The sequence below is a fragment of the Primulina huaijiensis genome, chromosome 3 (genome assembly GCF_012295235.1).
Source record: "Primulina huaijiensis isolate GDHJ02 chromosome 3, ASM1229523v2, whole genome shotgun sequence".
NCBI lineage: Eukaryota > Viridiplantae > Streptophyta > Magnoliopsida > Lamiales > Gesneriaceae > Primulina > Primulina huaijiensis.
Window position 1 is genome coordinate 4,705,209 of NC_133308.1, and position 19,577 is coordinate 4,724,785.

The window sequence follows — 19,577 nt, forward strand, 5'->3', positions numbered from 1 at the left end:
TCAATTCACAATTCTAAAAAGATTGACTCTTTTATATATGTAATAGATTTATTTTTTTATTAAGAGTGATAGACTATCTAAATTCGTCCGACAAAATTTTTATAGCCAAAAAACATAACATTTTTATTTCAGCTTAAAGTCTATTTATTTTTTTGTGTAAAAAAACTCAAATTATCATGAAACTTTTAATACTACTATCAAAATATACTTATCAACTTGATAAGAGACAATACAATTTAATTCAAAATTTCTAATGTCAAAAATATTAATCATATAAACAATGAATTATCTATAGAATACATTAGTACTTTTATTTAGCTATACACAATTAATTTAAACAGTTTGAACGTCATTGCTATTTTACCGAATACTTTAATCAATTCGTATGTCTTTATGAGATAGCCACACATATCTTTATTCGTGAGACGATCAATCCTATCTATATTTACATTAATAAGTAATATTTTTGGTATAAAAAATAATATTTTTTTTATGAGTAACCCAAATAGAAGATATGTTTCATAAAATTGACTGGTGAGACCGTCTCATAAAATATCTTTATGTGGGAGACATGTCAACTGTGATGCCTGAATTAAATATCACAATATGTTGATTTAGTAATGAAAAATTACTAAATAATTAATTATTTTTAAAAATGAAATATGACATATCTTGGTCATATGAAGTCCAAATGATTTGAAATTTTGGATATAACGTAGAAAACTAAAAAAATACAAAAGTTTCATGTTTTGAGTTTTGAAAAATTTGATTTTTTGACTGGTCCAAAAAGATATACCGATATTAAAATATAAATATTATATATTATAAATATTATTTTATTAATAAATATAATATAATATTAAAAAAAAGAAAGATAAATGTGAAACTTACGAGAAAGTTTCGTCAGAAGTGTTTCAACAGAAAGTTTTGATAGAAGAGAGGTGAGAGAAAAGAATAGGGTTTTCGATTTTTTTTTTCGACCTTGCGATTTATTGGTTTATTTAATCGACGAACCGACTTCAGTTCTGGGGTCGTTGACACGAATTCTTCGATTTGAGATACTCACAAATCTCGGGATCAAAAAAATAGCCAGATTTTATATATACTCGATTATCAATTACGTGTTGACGTACGAGCATATGTTGTTATTGTTTAGTATTGATGAATACTATTGTATTGAACGATGATAAATCACTGGAATTGAGTGATTTGATATTATATCTGCTGTTGTTTATTATTGTTGATGTTGTTGGCTGTCATTGTTGGGAGACATCACGTTGATGTTGTTCGTTCAACGATATTGCTGTCGCCGGAGTTGGGGTGCGACGTATAGTTGATGATGTTGTTCGTTCGACGATATTGCTGTCGCCGGAGTTGGGGTGCGACGTATAGTTGATGATGTTGTTCGTTCGACGATATTGCTGTCGCCGGAGTTGGGGTGCGACGTATCGTCGATGTTATTGTTGCAATGTGATGTTGTTGATGTTGTTGATGGCTGATTGTCCAGAAACGGCAAAAGGGATATTTCTGTTATCATTTCAGTTATATCTTATGTTGTTGTTAATATAACTGTCATGTATTGCTTTGGGGGTTGTTTCTGTTGGATAGGTTACAGGACTATGCCGTGAGACAGGATAGTGGTGAAGGACTAGGTGTGTCTAGTCAAACAGTCCTGTAGATAATAGTTGATAGAGACATTATAACTTATTGTCTTATTTGAGTTGTATGTGTGTATTTATTATACTGCTTCTGCTACACTGACGTAGATAGTGTGGTGATTGCATTATTTTGTCGTATATGCATTATATTATTACGTCGTCGAAAAGAAAATTTTTATGCATATGACGTCACATGTTGTATGATTACGTGACGAGGTTTGGGACGCCACATCAACTATGACCATATTTACAATAATAAATATATTTTTGGGTAATATTTTTTTTTATAAGTGATCCAAATAAGATATTTGTCTCATAAAATTGACTCGTAAGATCATCTCATAAAAAATCTTTATCCTTGAGACATGACAACTCTGCCAATATTTACAATAATAAATAATATTTTTGGGTAATATTTTTTTTATGGATAACTCAAATAAAATATTTTTGTCACAAAATTGACTCGCGAGATTATTTCACGTAATCTCACGAAAAAATTTGTGTTAATCAATATGCATTAGAATTACAGGGAACTACTCTTTATAAAATTTTGTTATCATAACCATTATATTAAATTTTCTTTTAAATAGTTTTTTATGTAATTTAGATACTTTTATTTATTTTGTATCAGTAAAGAAAATTAATTTGTGGCATCTTTACTTAATATAAGCTAATGGCATATTCAGAATAAAAATAATAATTTCTGAAATTATGGTATTTTGATTAGAAATATATATTTCAATAAATTTAAAAATTAAATTTTTTTTTTTAAAAAAATATGAATTGTTTTATGAAGCTTCAAAAAATTTTCTGACCTAGGAACTGTGCTGCTATGAAAGACGTGTCCGTCTAAAACTTTCTATATCCAATTATTTTAAATAGAAATATAAATTTTAAAAATACTTTCTATATAAAAAACTATGCTTTTTATTAAATAAAATAAAAAATATGGATTAAAAAATATTTATCTATATATTAATTAAAATCTAATAATTACACATCCCGACCTTAAATAACCTTGTTCACCCATGACGAACAAACAGAGCCGACCATTTACAGTGAATCAGAAAGAGAGCTGCCTCATTCTAGAATCTCCCGCAGGAGAATGGGCATATGGGCATGTATGGGAGTGTTGTCTCCATTCCCGTTTTACTTCTTTCTGTGGACAAATCCGCAGACATGGGTGGATCTCTGCGGAAGACAGCATGATCCTTGTAGAATCATGGCTTTGGTGTCGCATTTTCTGAAGTTAGTCCAGTTCGCGTCGCTTTACTCCGTGTCCACTTTTTCTTGGCCGCCGCCCCTGTACTTTTGGCCCCTTTTCGTCATTGGCCAATTTCTCAACTTCAGGTGGCAAATCTACAACGCTCTTCATGTATATTAAATTTTGTTGGGATTTTGACAGCAAAGAATGTTTCTTTATCCATTGCTTTTTGGGTTCTTTATAATTTTGGTGTCATGTCGTATTGTCGTTGCAAAGTAGTTAATTGCTTTTCGACCCTTTGTAAGATAAAAAAATGGAAAATATATTTTTCTAAATTTAATATATCAGTAGAAGTACTTGGTCTATCTATATATATGTTCTATAAATCTCTGCACACCTTTGGATCATCAGAACCAAAATCAACTTTTTTAGTATAAGTTAGGGATTGAGTGTTTTAATGTTGATTGGACTTTGATAGATGAATTTGAATTGGCTAGTGCAGATGAGTAATTACCTTTTTCATCATCTGCATTCGTGTGATGAAACCGTAGTGTTATTCATATGTTACAATGTTAACGTGCTACATTTTGTGTTATTGCCAAGTAATAACACTCCTGGAAATACGATCACAGAAAGAAAGCTGTGCTGTTGCTTCAGCTCACCGTATTGGTAAAGAGTAGTTAAAGAACTGAAAGGATGTAGGTTTTATGAATTGCTATCTAGGGCAGTGAGTGATGGGACATTGATAATTTGGCAAAGAGTGTATAATTACCGAACGTACATTTTAAAACTACACTCTCTGTTGGAAATGAATTTTTGTAAGATGGTTCTGTTTACTGCTAAGAAACGCATGTTTCTTGGTCCCGTTTTTTATAATGAACTAGTATGTTGATATGTGTCTTCCATCTCAAGATTATAATGCCTCAATATTTTGTATCCCTTGAAGTTTTTGTTTGTTTTGTGTTGTTTGTTAAGCATTGGTTGTTTTCTTTCTTGTGACATGAAGTTTTGGTGTAAAAGCCAGAATGGATATGGGACAATTAGAAAATGGAAGGGTGTGAAAAATTTCTTTGAAGGAGAAATGAGGCGCAACCTGATAAATGGAACGAAGTTGGCTTTCTTTCTTTTCATCATCCAGTAGTGGATGACTAAATGGATCTCCCGTTTTTATTGTGCTTTATTTGAAATTGAATTTTTATTGATCTCTAGATCACCTAATATCAAGTTAACTTCATCATCATATCATGTTTTTTTTACTGTTAAACCATCTCAAGCATTCGATCTTAGTATTATCTTGGATAGTTTGTATCTCTTCAATTAGTTTAAAATCGGATTGAATAAGCATAGGATTGAAGAAGATACTAGGTTCTAATTCTTGTGTTCATTGTCAAAGTAATAATAGCAAAATGAAATTCTAATCCTAAACCTGTAGACTCGTGCTCACATACGGCTTATTTGATGGATAAATGGAATTTTTTGTGCTTACCTTGTATTCTTTACAGCTCACTTGCCTCCCGCTTTAAATGGTTGTTTCTAAGAAGAGTTTAAGAAAAGGTTGGTGGGAAATTGTTTCTAAGTAATCATTAAGTGAAATAAAAATGGGGAGAGGGGAATGTATAATTTACATTTTATGGTAAATTCACAGTAAAATTAATGTGGCATTTTATTGATATGTATTCGGCCAGGAAAGGAGCAACTGTCCTGCATTTTCACCTCATTCAATACCTGTTTAACTATATGAAATATTTTACATTGTTATCTCCATTTTCTGCTTTAAACAGGGTTTATCAGCTGCTGGGAGAATCTGGGACATATTATGGCGTACGTTTTGGAAAGAGCATTCCATGGGTTACTGAATTCCCATTTGGAGTGATCAAAGATCCTCAGTACGTTGGAAGCATCGTGAGCCTTGTTGCTTGCCTCGCTTGGGTTCCATTCATGTACATTGTCCTGTGGATTATAGGATACATATTTATGATCACTAAGGAATCTAGGGAGGATCCAGCAACTCGCGCAAAGCCAATATTGAGTTAGTAGCATGCACACCTATGTTGCCACACCAACCACTCTCGTCATCAGAAACAACATTCTCTCTTTTGGGAGCAATCAAATTTTCTTACTTTTTGTAGCCTGGTGCCCAATATGTGGACCTTTTTTTGTTAATTCGTTTTGCACGTCTTTTTATAAAGAACGACCATTTCAGATGTTTTCTTGTTAATAATTTTGTTGTGGTCACTGTTGATTTACTTACTAAAGTGGCAAGGACGCAATGTTAAAGTGAATTATCCTTTTTAAACTGCAGCAACTTCTCTGAATGTAACCAAGATTATGGCATCAAATCAATCACCCATCTGCACTTCAAAGTATGCCAGTTTCAAATGGCACGAAACCGTCGTAAGATTATCCTAGAACACAACGGATGGAGAAGCTAATTCGTTCTAGAAACCATGCAAGTACAAGTATATACAAGAATGGTTCCAAAATGAGATCAAGGTAAAAAATCGAGCGATATTCCAAGTTCTCTTATGATCTCCACTTTGTCGCACAAAATAATTGTTCAGTAATCAACATGGTAAATCAATCCATTTTATGAGTTGAGAATTTACTCCTTTGTTATGCCCGAGCTGTCGCCAAGAGTAGCTTGCATCTCTTCGTGATGTTCATCCTCGACATGAGCAACTCGAGATTTCAAGCCTTTTTCACCTTTCAATCTAACAGAAAAACGTTTATCCACGTTAAGGGTATGGAATTTCCAATCAAATCAACATTTTGAGTTTATTGACCAGAATGGAAGACCAACCTTTTAGAGGACGAGGAAGTTTTTGGTTTCTTGAATGGACCTGGCTTCCCTTTTGCTGTCGATTTTTTTGCCCTGCTCCAGTGAATAAAACAATTCAACTAAAACACTTGACTCAATGATATATCGTGGCCGAGGATGATGTGATTATATCTTGATAACATAGATGAGAAATCGAACACATTTAGCAAGAAAATAAAGCATTACATCCCTCTTTTTCTCAATTTACTTTGGCCAGGGGCCAACAAATTGTAAAAAAGATATTGGGCTTTGTTGGAGAGTAAGATGATGGTGATCATAAACCGGTACTGTCTTAAATTCAATCATAGATGGATATCAAGGTGGTTTATGTGTTGAAGAGTGTTTCAAAAAATTGATAGAGACATTGCCGGAAATCAAAAGTATACACATTATTTATGAGCAACTTACTCGACATGTTCCTCGGCAGAAGCAGGAGGATCGGCTTCTTGTTTGCTGAAATCCTGGATTAAATGATCAAATGCATCAAGAAAGGTGAGAAACTAAATTATCATTAACTGAAGAAAATAGGATGATCATGGTGATAATTGAAAAATCTAACCTGTTGGTCATCAAACGGTTCCCAAATTTCTTTATCCATATTCAAAATTTCAGTTTCACCATCATCATATAAGACCTGCTAAAAATATAGCCAATTAAATTGCTTGTTTTGCAGGTATCAGCACAGAAATGAATTCAAAGAAGTACTGTAAAATTCAACTGAGAGAATGAAACAAACAAGAAAAACTATGGAAGTATCTAATCACCTTGTGCTTCTTTTTTAAAGAATCAAAAGATACAATAGTGCCTGAGTAATACCTGCATAAGTAGAACTTTGATTATGAGAAAAAGTTGTCTAGTTGAAATGCACAAAATTGACAAACATCTGAGTGCCTCTGACCAGGGATAGATCCACTGGAGCACGAAAGAACTCGAGTACAGATGACCAAAAAATTTTCAGATTTTTTGATAGAGATTGAGCAACTTAATATATACATGAGTCGAGCTCAAGTTCGAAATTAGATGCTCAATTGAGCTTAAGTTCAAGCAATAATATCCTTTATCAAGCAGAGCTCAGGTAATGATCTACTGAAGGTCATCTCGGCTCATTCGCACTCCTATCCTATTCTAATGGCATAATTCAAATAAGTTTCAACAGTATATAGTTTATTCACATAACCAATTATATGATTCTCATAGTAAAATTAAAATAAAGCAAATGAAACAATTTCATAAATAATTATTAAAGTAACATGTGGAGACACGACGATGGCTTTTGCGTTAAAATTCTCTAACCCAAGGCTGCTAAATTCCTTAAACTTCTTATTAATCATTTTATTCATTATAATTACAACTTATAGTTTTTGTTTTCAAATATTTTAGAAGGGTGTATGGTTTTTAAGATCCACAAGAAAACGCTTTGTGAAAATGTAGTCATGAATATATTCAGTACTTACATTTTATCCCTTGGCCACCAAACTTGTATCCTCGAATTAACCAAATCCTCCCCATTAGAAAGTTCAGAACTTCTTGACCTCTGGATGAAAAATCACCAATGGCGACAGTAAGCTACAACAATAAACTAAAAGTGATGTATATTTCAAATAGATATCATCCCATCGAAAATAACGATCAGAGTAGACATTTTAAACACTAAACCAAATTTACATAATATATTACAACAGAATGATTTGGTAAATTTTTCTCATTTTCCAGAGCCAAAATTCACCGGTGCATTGGCGCTGTGGTTTTAAAAGCAGACACAGAAGCTACTATCTATAAAATTTTCACATTAAATAAATAAAAATGGAAGAAGTTTCCGCGGAAAGAATTCAATTACCTTGCCTAAGTCCATTGATGAATCCAGATTATTTGTCTGATTTATCATTCTCCCTTTCTTCTTTCTAATATTTCCTTCCTTAACAGAACCACAAGGATCCTTGTCTCTCCTTCTCCAAGGAAGTTCATACCCTTCCTCCGGTTTGTGCAAAGAAGGTTTTCGTACCCTTCTTTGAACAGATCTTGCCTCTCCTTCTGACGGCAATATTTCCACGGCATTGACTACTTCATTTGCAACATCATATCTTGCCATATGACTTTTGTGCCGACAGCCCTTTGATGTTTCCAGTGAACTTTCACCATCCAATGTATTTCCATCACCATTCTTAACATGTGGAATGCAATCTTCTGGATCAGCTATGGCTAGTCCATTTAACTTGGATACCTTAACAGTTGATGAAGCTTCTTTTGGCACCTAATTCACATAAGAAACTTACTAAAGAGACTGAATAAATTTGTCTTTTTTCCGCTCAGAAGTAGTTTGAACAGGGAAAAATGAGCTCTAAAATCATTCAGCACAATAATGAGACGACAACGCTGAAACCAACCAGAGAATCTGGAATGGTTAAAATATCATGCTAAATACATTTTTCTTCTGTGTTTTTGTAAGTCATATTTTAGGGTCCATGCAACAGGAATATTTGATTTGGTTACTTCGAGTGCAACGTTCTTCCTTACCTGCGAGGACCATCTACTACAAGAGTAATTAACAGATAATCTCTACACATAAATATCATGTTATCATGGATAGTAGATAGCACAAGTCTCTTTTGCCGCACTATTTTAGGAATTGCATATAAACTGAGTGAATGATTAAAAAACAATAGTCCTTTCTAGTTTCACGGAGAAGCTTGGTTCGGTACCGCAGCCGTTCCAGAAGGGTCTTGATAGCTACTGATACAAAATTTCAGGTTGTAAAGATTGAATCACTATGGCGTGTTTTGAACGAAAATCGTTGATTTTTAACGTAGAACGACACATGTCTCTTTTGCCTGACTATTCAAGGAATTGCATATGAACTGATAGTCGTATGATTCAAAAAACAATTGTCCTTTCTAGTTTCACAAAGAAGCATGTTTCATAGTAGCGGCTGCCAAATGATCAAACGGCCATTCTAGAAAGGTCTCAGTTGCTACTGATACAAAGTGTTTTTAAAAGGAAATCACAGGTTTTTCGTCAATGCGAATGACCATCTCCGTTATCGCGGAATGGTTTTTGAATTTTTTCCAAAATTTACGGATTTTTTTCCACTGATGTTTTTCCGAAAAAATTCCAAACTTTCTACATATATTTTTAAACATCCGCACCAGTCATCGAGATCATTTCATGAAATGCCGATGGAATTGAAACAATAACCTCCGCAAACCTTTTCAGCGAACCAAGCCAAGAAGTCGACTCTATTTTTTTTTTTTTTGCACCAGTCATCGAGATCATTTCATGAAATGTCGATAGAATTGAAAGAGTAGTTTCCGTGACCATTTCAGCAAACCATGCTGAGAAGATACCTTTTTTTCCTAATTGTATATGCCGCATGCCAATAAATTATCATTGATTATCTTCGCCTCTTTTGACAGGGTGGAAGCATTAATATATGCATTTGTCTAGATCTAGTACCTTGTCATATCCAGTTCCATGTTATGCTTAAAATGGATTGACAATACTTGTAATTTGCTCATAAATGTATAAGCAATGAATTTTGTTAGTAAAGTGAAGGAACAAACTTACCTTTATACTTGATTTGACCAATCCAAAATTGAGGCATTCGACATATATAGTTGCCACCGCTCAAAACACTTACATGCCTTTCCCATTGTACCCTTATAACACACTATATCGATAATTTGAAAAGTGATCAATATTTTCACATATAAATTATTTACATAAGTTGCTATTGTCTTGATTAGAGGTGTATGACTTAATTTGAGCTCAAACGAGTTTAAGATTTTTTGAAACCAAGCTCGTAAGTTCAAGCTTACTAATGAGTTCGGACTCGAGCTCATACTAACTATTCATGAGCTCATGATCCAACTCTTGTGATTAAATATTTTTTAATAATTAATATTTGTAGTACTATACATGTACGTACAAAATATAATCGGTTGAGTTCAATCCACCCTTACGGCATTGCCTCAAGTGGACATCCAACAATCCACATTTATGGCTACATATGGGGTCCATGATTGTTTTTTGGACATCACTTATAAGAATGACTAAGGATCATTGGATACAGCCACCCTAAGGCTAGCATCAACCAATATTATCATAGACATATATTCTTATTGATTGTCCAAGTGAAGTTTATGAATGAACTTATCAGATCAAGCTCGTGAGCTAAACTCATGATTACCAACATATATCTGAATGATTTTGTAAGCTGAGATCGTTAGCCAGTTTACAAGCCCGGGCTCAAGCTTGTCTATTTTGTGCTCCTTAAACTCAAGTTCAAGCTCGACTATTTTAGTCCCCAAATCTTGATATTTTGTGTTTGTATTTATGCATCAATTGTTTTAATCTCTTCAAAATCCCAAGTACTGCACGTTTCATGAAAAACACCAACGATGCAACTTCATGATCGCGATAATAACTGTTGATCATTTTCTCATGGTTAAACATTCTAATAATGTTGGTTGCTTAGTACCTTCGAACTTGGGCAATAACTCTCTACTTTTCTTGCGATCTACATTAGTGTGGCATGTTGAATTTGTTGTCTCATCAATTATATTAACTAGATACAAAAGGCAAATAATAATATGAAAGGTAATTTTGATCTATGCCAATTATTATGTTAAGGGTCTGGGGATAATAAAACGAATTATTTGATCTTTCATTTGTATCACTGATTTTTTTTAATCCAAACCTTGAATATGTCATAAATTCCTGCCCTACGTTCACAACTTAAGATAAGAAGTTTTGTTTTGCATGTAGAACTCCTTTTCGCAAAAGTATAGTGGTGACCTCAATCTAGCCCCAATCTCTCTCCCTATATATTTAGAGAGAGCACTTCGTATAACATCATTTGCTCTCCCTTCATAAAACATCATTTGGGATTCCAAATGTATATTACCAAAACATCAACTCAAAAAAGATAAAACGGGTAATTATAGAAATCAAATGTATATCACATATTGATTTCTATTAACTACGAGGTAATGCTTCGCAAAAGATAGATTCAGAACTTCAATTATAGTCAACTAAAAGAAAAGGAATATGAATGGTTGATTATTTTCATTATTGATAAAATTTATAAATCAAGAAAGGTATTCTCTACCGATTTTTTAATTTTCATAGGAAAAAGTTCTTTCGCACAACAAATTTATGTATAATAGTCTTTTCAAAAATAACATAAATAAAGTTAAAAAAATTTATTTTAATAAAATTTTCGATAGATGTTTTGATGTGCATATCTTATTGAGATTTTAGGGATTTATTTTCTCATATTAGTGTTTATTGGTTGTTCACTTGTTCTTATTCCGTATTTGCATTTTTGTTTCATTTTACAATGTTTTAAGTTTGACACGTGGAAAAAGTGTAATTACGTAAACGAGGTCAAACAATTCAATGTCACATTGGGAAAGACTCCGAGAAGTGTAGAAGGAGCAGCCACTGCAATGAATCTCGATATTTAAGGAAAGAATTGGTGAAGAGCATTATCTTATTTTTCAATGTGATTTTGCAAGACTCCAATGACAACAAAATTCTAATAATAAGAAGAAAAAATTCCTAAAACTTCCTTGGACATTCACACGTGGAGATTTCAACTTTGAAAAATAACCCTTTGAATTTTTGACAACTTTTTCAATCACGATCGAGACAACGGCTAGGATTTGAAGCTTTTCGAGAGGAGATTGCAAATTCGAGCAAGAAAACGCGCCTAATAAATATTTCTCTTATTTCTTGTTATTATGTTTTTGTTTATGGATTGAAACATTAGATTTTTCTTTTCTTTTAAATTTATAGAATAGATTTTGTAGATTGGGCTGAGACAATTTATTTTTTTATGTTTTGAGTTTGATTTGATTTTATTATTTATTTAAATTCATTTATTGGTGTAGTTTATAATTATTGTGTTTAATTTGGCCAATTAAATTGCATAACTTGTTTGATCTAAACCGAAAGGCGGTAGACAAATTTTACTTTCACTACATCAATCAACATCTAGTAAAACTTACTATGAATATATTCAATTTCTATATGCGACTTTAGGTTAAAAAACTAAAATTCCATGGTGCAATTATGAATAATTGGACTGTTAAATTTTATAGAGTTTATTAAATCCAGGGATAGTTTAATAAATAAATTTTGGAATTACGTCTTGAACTGGGTAATTAATTAATTAAATTTAAATTTTATACGTGAGATATAACTTGACTCAGTAATGTTGAGAGTCTTAGTCGTTTTTAAGAATTTGAATTTCCCTCTAAGCATTTTGTCGTTATTTTTTGAGTTCTGGCATTAGTTAATTTATTTTATTTTAAACAATATGATCTCTCACCTCGCTTAATTTGATTTGTCTAAATTAAGATAAATAATATATATTCTAGTACTTAGAAGTTGACTTCTATGAGAACGATAATTGGACTCACGTACATTTATTATAACTTGATCTAGTCCACTTATTAATTTTCCCAATCGAGAATATTGGTCATATATGTTGCGCTTATTTAATTTTCTTGTCATTCAGAACGACCGAATCATCAACAGCCTTCTTTCATTCATTCTCATGCCTCTGTTTTCCTCCAATTTCCACCTCTTGATCATGAGATCCTCAGCCTATCTTTCCACTGACGAGTTACAAATCCATGTAAGTGTCACACATCACAACTTTACGCATACTCCCGCTCTCTTCATCCCTAGTTATTCTAAAGGAGTATGTGTAATTGATTATGTAGTTGAGGAATATTTTTAAATTTTTATAGGAAACGAGGTTATATTAATAAGATATATTAATTACAAAAAGCGGAAACTGGAGTCATATTAACATAATATTAGACTTCAGTCCCTTTATAAGCCTGTAACCGAAAAATTTTGAACTCCACATTCTTCGAAATCCAGCATGGAACCCTAAATTTTATCTTGTCCCAACAATCTTCAAACGAGTCTTCTTCCTTGTCAAAGGTCCTATTCATCTCCAACCAAACTGGCCAACATATACAATGAACTACCACAACCAAGAAAATTCTACCTCTCCTACCTAAATCACGACCAAGATCTGATGTGAATAAATCCCTAGTTGATCTTGGAAATACCCAAACCAGGCCCAACTCCGCCAAGGCTTTGAACCATAGGAAGCTTGTAAAAGGGCAGTGAATGAGCAAGTGGTCCCGGCCCTCCACCTCTTGCCCGCACAACACACACCGACTTGGACAAAAAGAACAAGAAGGGTACCTCTTTTGCATCATCTCGCAAGTTGGTAATTTTTCAAACATTGCAGTCCACGAAAACACTTGAACCTTGGATGGAATTGGTACTTTACAAATGGTATGATAGAGAGGAAATGACAGAAAAATGTTATCCAGAAAGAAGGATTCGAAGAAAGATTTCACTTAAAAAACCTGAACAATCCCAAACCTATTTCCTAATATCTTCAGCTCCTTCAATCAAATTTACCATGTCCAAGGACCATAGAAATACGCTCAAGTCATTCACCACCTCATCCCTCAAATCCCTGGGAAAATTCAAATTCCATGAAAGAATGGAAAAGTTGGATGCATGGTCGGAAAGAAAAAAATGGGAAATCGGTGGTCGGAAAGGAAAAAGTGGGAAATCGGCTGATTATGAGCCAAAGAAATCTAGCATAAAGATGGAAAATCTTCCAAGGACTCCTAAAAGTAGCATTCCTCACTAGACCTGCATCTCACGCATTATCATGTAACATATATTTGCTAACAACAATTTTCTTCCATTACGACTTCCCCTCGCTGGAAAATTTCTACCATCATATTCCTAGCAATGCCTTATTCCTCTAACAGGCATTACCAATACTCAAGCCCCGCTCACGCTTTTGGTCTACAAACTTGGTCCCCAAGCGACCAAGTGACAATGGTGCTCCCCATCAGGATCATCCCACGAAAAATCCCTCATAATCTTCTCTGTAGCTTCTACTATGTCCCGGGGGATCCTAAACAAAGACATGAAATACATTGGTAAAGCATTCAACATTGTTGAAATCAAAGTCAATCTACGAAAAGGACTAGCTCCCAAAAATAGACTTTTAATGGAATCCCACCTAATGGGACCCCCGGATATCTAAAGGGCCGAGACTCAGTCCCACAACCAATTTTTCTAGCTAACCCTTCACTTTTTCTTCTTCACAATTAAGCCCCGATAAAGCACTTTTTCCCAAATTAATCTTTAACCCTTACATTTCACAAAAAAAAAATGCAAAATCTCCACCAAAAAACTTAAATGTTTGTCATTCCTCACAAAGAACAGAGTACCATCCGCAAACTGAATATGTGAGATCTCAACCTCTCTCTGCCTACTACTCAACCCTGGATAAGGTCCATTGCCTTTGTCTTGTCGACCAGTCTGCCCAACACATCTACTACCAAGTTAAACAAAAAAAGAGGAAGCGGATCTCCTTGCCTAAGTCCTTTTTCTAACACTTATCTCTCAATTTATCATAAATCATTTGGCTTTAACCTCTTGATGACACAATCTCCGCGAACTTGCTGCTAATGAATTTATGTCCCACAAACCATCACTCTATCCAGATTTGTAGTCCAACAAAGTTACATGTGTGCTACATTTATAAAGTTTAGAAACTAATATTAAGAAGTAAAACGTCATGAGACAAAGCAATGTTTAGATCCACCAATCTTTCTTATTAAATGTCCCGGTAAAATTGAAGTATAGCTTTTAAAGTCAAGTAAAGATTCTGTGTCTAGAAAAATAAAATAAAAATCGGAATATATGAAATTATGATTTGCATTAAGTCATAATAAGCATGTCCAACTATCTCAAATACCTTATCATCACTCAATCGGAAATGTGTTTCGCCCAGCTTCATATTTCATTTGCCTAACCAAATTTTCGATTTCAAAGTTCAATTGTCTCTCACTTTTACATGTCCTCAACTAGCACTTTACTCTATGGCACATGATTTAACTTTTTAAGACTCCTAATCATTAGTGAACCTAGTTCAAGGAAAGTATCATCACCGCTCACATTGACAATGACCTTGTTATGTACTCGTTCTTTGCCTTCACTGACTTGAATGACATGCAATTCCATTCAATTTAACAACTACATCACCCACATGAAAGTGGTAGCGATGGGATTTATATAGCTAACCATGATTTGAATTCAGGTATGACAATTAGGCAAAGCAATGAGTATCTGGATCATTATAAATCGCGAGTACAGTCAGCATTTGCACGGTCTGGCTTGATGAGGTGGTTGAAGTGATTGTGGCGAACGACATGGGCATGCCATTTCTTACCACAATACATCTTAATTTTCAAGAACAGAAAATTCCCATCCAAATCATTCACCAACAAGTTTTTGCTCGTGGAAAGCCATCAGCGTATGGCCTTTATGAATTTTGTTCCAAGCTTCAAAATTTTATATTAGAGAAAGCGAGTGGCACTGAAGGTATAACATTAGACGATAAACTCATAAACATGGTCAAGGCCATGCAAGACTAGAACACTTGCAAGGTTATCACAAATTGGTCTGGGTCATTTCATAGGACACATTGTTTTCCTATTTCTCATCCGGGGATCTGCTACAACAAATAGAGGCTCAACTGAATTTTCCACCAAGAGGTGCTGCGGGAATAGTAACTAAGCTATATTGACTTAATCACAGATGACAAAGAGAAAAAAGAGGTAAGTGATGGGAGAATTTCCAGCAAATTATGACAACAGAGATGACCATAAACAACTCTGCAGCTGAAAGACCTGAAGTGGTAGCATTACAAAATCACATTGATCGTGTTCCTCATCACTTTCATTTCTGTTTAAACATTAGTTTTAGTATCTCCTTAAATGGGTCATTTGGTCTTACCTCAATAAAAAAAAAAAAAAAAACAGATTGCAGGAGTCTATACTAGGAAACAGATTGCAGGAGTCTATACTAGGAACTACTGTTAGCATTTCGGCATAATTTATGAATTTATGGAGGAATATTTGGAAGTTGGATTGATTTCCTCAACTGCAGCGCACCCAAGGATGTTCCCTTGGGTACCAAGCCAACAGTGTCCACTAATTTTGCAAAGAAAGTAAACAATTCGGAGCACTTAACTTCTTACATTGTCTTTGCAGCTCAAGGGATTGAGTGGCTTCAACCTTGAAGAGCTAACAGCCTTGGAGGCTACTGGACATCTCAATAACTGGGATAATGCTTTTAACCTCAATCAAGCTTGTTTAACCCAATCACAACCATAATATAGAACATCGATGACTAATTTTCCAAAAATTTGATCAAAACTCAACGGCAAAGCATCTAAGTTTACAGGCAAACAAGGCTTCAAAGAAGAGTCAAAAAGCCACATATACTATCTTCTACACGATAAACATGTGAATACATATCATTATTTTAACAATATATCATGTTAGTCAAATATCTGTTCTCCAATGAATGGTATTCCCATGAAACTGCCAATGAAAAGGAACAAAGCACCAATTGAATGTCAGAATTACATTTAGAAGGAACGAACCATGTTTTTCATACTGGAAGCATCCTCGCATATAGAAGCAACTATTTCAGCATAATCATTAACATCCAGGTTCAATGACTTCACCATTTCTATCAGAAAGGGCTGGAGTTTGGCCGAGCAATTTTTGAAGACTGTGTTTCCCAAATCCCAGGACATTTTTGAAATATTCTGAAACAAACAAACTCTATTTTATATTTTAAAATTGGTAAAAGATATAAAGGAATGATATCAACAAATTGCAGAGCAAAATATTGGATATAACTATAGACAGAATCATTGCCTTAGTATCCATTTTGACGCTGTCTAGAAGTGGCTTCAGGAGTTCAGATGGGATTTCATCACTTTCTTGTATCACTAAGGTCATTGTCATTTCCATGTATTTGAATATCTGAGTTGGGTGGTTGGGCCTTCAAGAAAATTGAACACTCGTTAATAGGCATTAATAATGAATGCAGTTAGTGCATGGCAAATAAGCATTAAGAAATCGGCCAGTATATCAATGAAATGGATGAATTCCAATTCTTTTAAACTATAGAAGAATACAGACCATTCTTGCAGACATACCTAATAGTATTGAAAAACAGTTGGAACATCTCAACAATAAGCTCGCCGCATTCCATGTCCAGAAGAACCAGGCACGATCTCACTGTTGCCAGTGTTTCAAGAATATTCAGAGCTCTAAGATAATTGATACCAGACCCAGAAGACAAATGCTTCAAAGCAGCCACACTTAATTTAAAAAACTCCTGTCACAAGTAACCAAACTGCTTATTTAGATACATGAATTGTGTTTGCTAACAAGAGAGGAACATATGACATGTTCAGGATATTACATAAGAGAAAAATCCAAGGATTTGAATACCTTCATGTAAACCTCATTGCAAGTAAATTTAGGAGCACTGATTCTTGTAAGCTCAATAAAACAAGAAGCAACTGCAACTTTGACATTTTCATCGGTGTGCCGCAATAGTTTATTGGAGACAAATGCCTTCATCAATGGTATGAGCGCCAATCTCATATAATCGAGAGGGTCTTGACATATCTGGAGCAAAATGATCTCTGCTTTCTGAGGGAAAATTCAAAACAAAAAAAGTAGTATTCACACTATCTGTAAATGATTTCGAGAGAACAGTGAAGTTATGATGAAACTATTAAAAACTGAAGGGAGAGGGAAAAAAAATCAAGCGCCAAATGTGTTGCCATAAAATTCCAGAAAGGAAACACTGGGGATTAGGAATCCTGTGCTCCTCTTCCAGACATGTGAAAGAATTACTAAAGCTGCATTCAAAATGACTTTGTATGCCGCAGAAAATATAGATCCAAAAAATAAGTAGAAAGTCTATATCATGAGCTGTATAACAAGGTTTCATGAGAAAGTGTTCAGTTTCCCCACCCATTACATATTGATGCAAGAAGACTTGAGGAGGATAAGAGAATTTTTAGTTTTAATGGATAACCGGCTGAAAATTAAGAAATAATTTATAAAATGCCCAGAGATTATCAACTTGCAAAATTATTGTGCATACCAACAGATTTAAGTGTCTGCAAAACACCACCTAGGACACAGATAAACACGGAATGACACATTAAGTCCATTCCTTCCATAAAAGACTCGCAGAATTCCCCAAGTGCAGCAACTATATCATCTTAGCCAAATGGAAAAAGATGGGTCCAACACTATATTAAACATAACAACTCCCTGCACAAGTTTTCATCAACAAGCCAAAAACTATGAGAAGAAGGGACAGGAAAGCACGTAAAGGTTGACCGTAAGTCATAACTATGATCAAACCGATACAAATTTCAAGCATGATATCTTGTGAATTTAAGATATCAGTCAGACTCAAAAAATTTCAACCCTTTCAAGTAAACACTTTGGCCACATCACAGACAGAATTAGGTAGTGTAAGATTCATTCCCATCATAACATCGAAACATTATCGAATTAGGGGAAAAAAATTGAGCTGAAATTGATGATCCAATCAACATGTTGTTAATCTCTATAAAGCTGTCCAACGACTTGTACTTAAACTGGGATCTTAACAGAATTATGACAGTCGTTTGGCCACATAGACATTCAACAGAAAAGGGTCTTCAAGCAACCGTATGAAATTTCTAAATTATAGAATCAAAGGCAAATGCACCAACAGTTTGACAGCAGTGAACAAGTCTTAAGTTAACTTTTTCTTACATAAAATACATTCAAGACAACTGGCACCCAGTTTAAGTGAGTAAAAATGGAATCTTTAAGATATTTACACGCACACAACTGAGAAATGCAACGGTTGAAGAATTCTTTACCCCAAGAAGCGCGAGTTGCTCGTCAATAGCGGAAGGCAGAGAGAGGAGCTTATTCCCCAGAACACGTATCTTTTCCGCAAACTCTTTCTGCATAGCATCATCATAAGTAGAAGAACCCATTTTTCAATTCACCTGTTAGACAAAAAAAAACAAAGAAAAGCATTCAAAAATCCAAGCAAAAACTCTCAGCGAGTCCACCAGCACCAGCATCACACAAAAACCCACCTCATAAACACAAAAGAAATAGTGAAAACACACCTCAATTCAATTTGTATCGAAAAATGCAAACTCAGAAACAGCCAAAATGCTGATGATAAACGAAGGGGTGGAGTAAAATAGGGATCTTTTGCAAGATGTCTTGCATGCAGACCCTCTACTCCGATTTCGCCCCATTTAATGAATTTCTACAATTTTACGAATTTGAAATCCGCTGACCGATACACAGATTATGTTTCCTACTCGGCTGGATGATTATTTCCAAAAGATTTTGGGCGATTAACGATGCCAAAATATACACTTGTAATGTACTTTCCATTGACATTTTCTCAACTTTTGAGGCTTTACTGCTGCTGACTGAGAGAAACCTTAAACATACATACATACTTGTATCCTACGAAGCTGAAATGACATTACTGCCCTTGAGGTTTTGCCAAGTGTTCTACTTGTGGGGGGGTACTTTCGTACTTGTGGTCAGGTGATTTATGTTTACATTTGCATGAATTAATATATGATTCTCAAAATCTAACAGAAATAAATGAATAAATATAACAAGATTACATATTATGTGGACAGGAAATGCAATTTAATTCAACAATATTATGGATTTTCTCAGATAAAAATTCGACTATTTTTTTTTTTCAAATTTGGTAGCAAAAATCAAAAGAAAATATAGGACAATTAAATGTCCAGAACAGCATGAACAGATATTTATAGCATAATAATTAATATTTTTAAGTGATATAATAATTAATTTTGATGTATACCAATATTTTTTGTTCTTTTTTCAATTTTAAATATTCTCTTTGAGTATCTTCCTTCAATTTATTCATACACAAAAACTTCTATAAGATTATCTCACACCAAATTTACGATACGGATCTC

The 19,577-nt window shown here is 34.0% G+C and overlaps 2 protein-coding genes across 3 annotated transcripts; one reads left to right on the forward strand and one right to left on the reverse strand.

The window, feature by feature from the left end:
• The first annotated feature begins 2,673 nt into the window (after window positions 1–2,673).
• LOC140973248 (phosphatidyl-N-methylethanolamine N-methyltransferase-like) lies at window positions 2,674–5,158 on the forward strand. Its single transcript, XM_073435907.1, has 2 exons — window positions 2,674–3,008; window positions 4,644–5,158. Exons 1-2 carry the CDS (start codon window positions 2,764–2,766, stop codon window positions 4,894–4,896), a joined length of 498 nt encoding a protein of 165 aa, XP_073292008.1. The 5' UTR covers window positions 2,674–2,763; the 3' UTR covers window positions 4,897–5,158.
• A 6-nt stretch (window positions 5,159–5,164) lies between these two features.
• Window positions 5,165–19,025, reverse strand: LOC140973247 (sister chromatid cohesion protein PDS5 homolog C-like). Of its 2 annotated transcripts, none has more exons than XM_073435905.1 (13): window positions 18,735–19,025; window positions 18,477–18,608; window positions 17,038–17,241; window positions 16,740–16,921; window positions 16,456–16,582; window positions 16,176–16,343; window positions 7,518–7,931; window positions 7,135–7,214; window positions 6,445–6,496; window positions 6,240–6,314; window positions 6,089–6,141; window positions 5,663–5,734; window positions 5,165–5,573 (listed from the first exon to the last, which is right to left on the reverse strand). In XM_073435905.1, the coding sequence occupies exons 2-13, from the start codon at window positions 18,594–18,596 to the stop codon at window positions 5,465–5,467; spliced, it is 1,656 nt and encodes a 551-aa protein (XP_073292006.1). In that variant the 5' UTR covers window positions 18,597–18,608; window positions 18,735–19,025; the 3' UTR covers window positions 5,165–5,464. The 2 variants fall into 2 exon arrangements, with proteins under 2 accessions (XP_073292006.1, XP_073292007.1); XM_073435906.1 differs by having other exon boundaries at window positions 18,702–19,025.
• Between the last annotated feature and the right edge of the window lie 552 nt (window positions 19,026–19,577).

Excerpts from the sequence above, each read along its gene's own strand:
- LOC140973247 (XM_073435905.1), bottom strand. The coding sequence starts at position 18,596 with ATGGGTTCTTCTACTTATGATGATGCTATGCAGAAAGAGTTTGCGGAA. Across the intron at positions 17,242-18,476 it reads AGCAACTCGCGCTTCTTGGG|AAAGCAGAGATCATTTTGCT; the intron begins GTAAAGAATTCT and ends ATTTTCCCTCAG. Across the intron at positions 5,574-5,662 it reads ACTTCCTCGTCCTCTAAAAG|ATTGAAAGGTGAAAAAGGCT; the intron begins GTTGGTCTTCCA and ends TTTTTCTGTTAG.
- LOC140973248 (XM_073435907.1), top strand. The coding sequence starts at position 2,764 with ATGGGCATATGGGCATGTATGGGAGTGTTGTCTCCATTCCCGTTTTAC. Across the intron at positions 3,009-4,643 it reads GGCCAATTTCTCAACTTCAG|GGTTTATCAGCTGCTGGGAG; the intron begins GTGGCAAATCTA and ends TGCTTTAAACAG.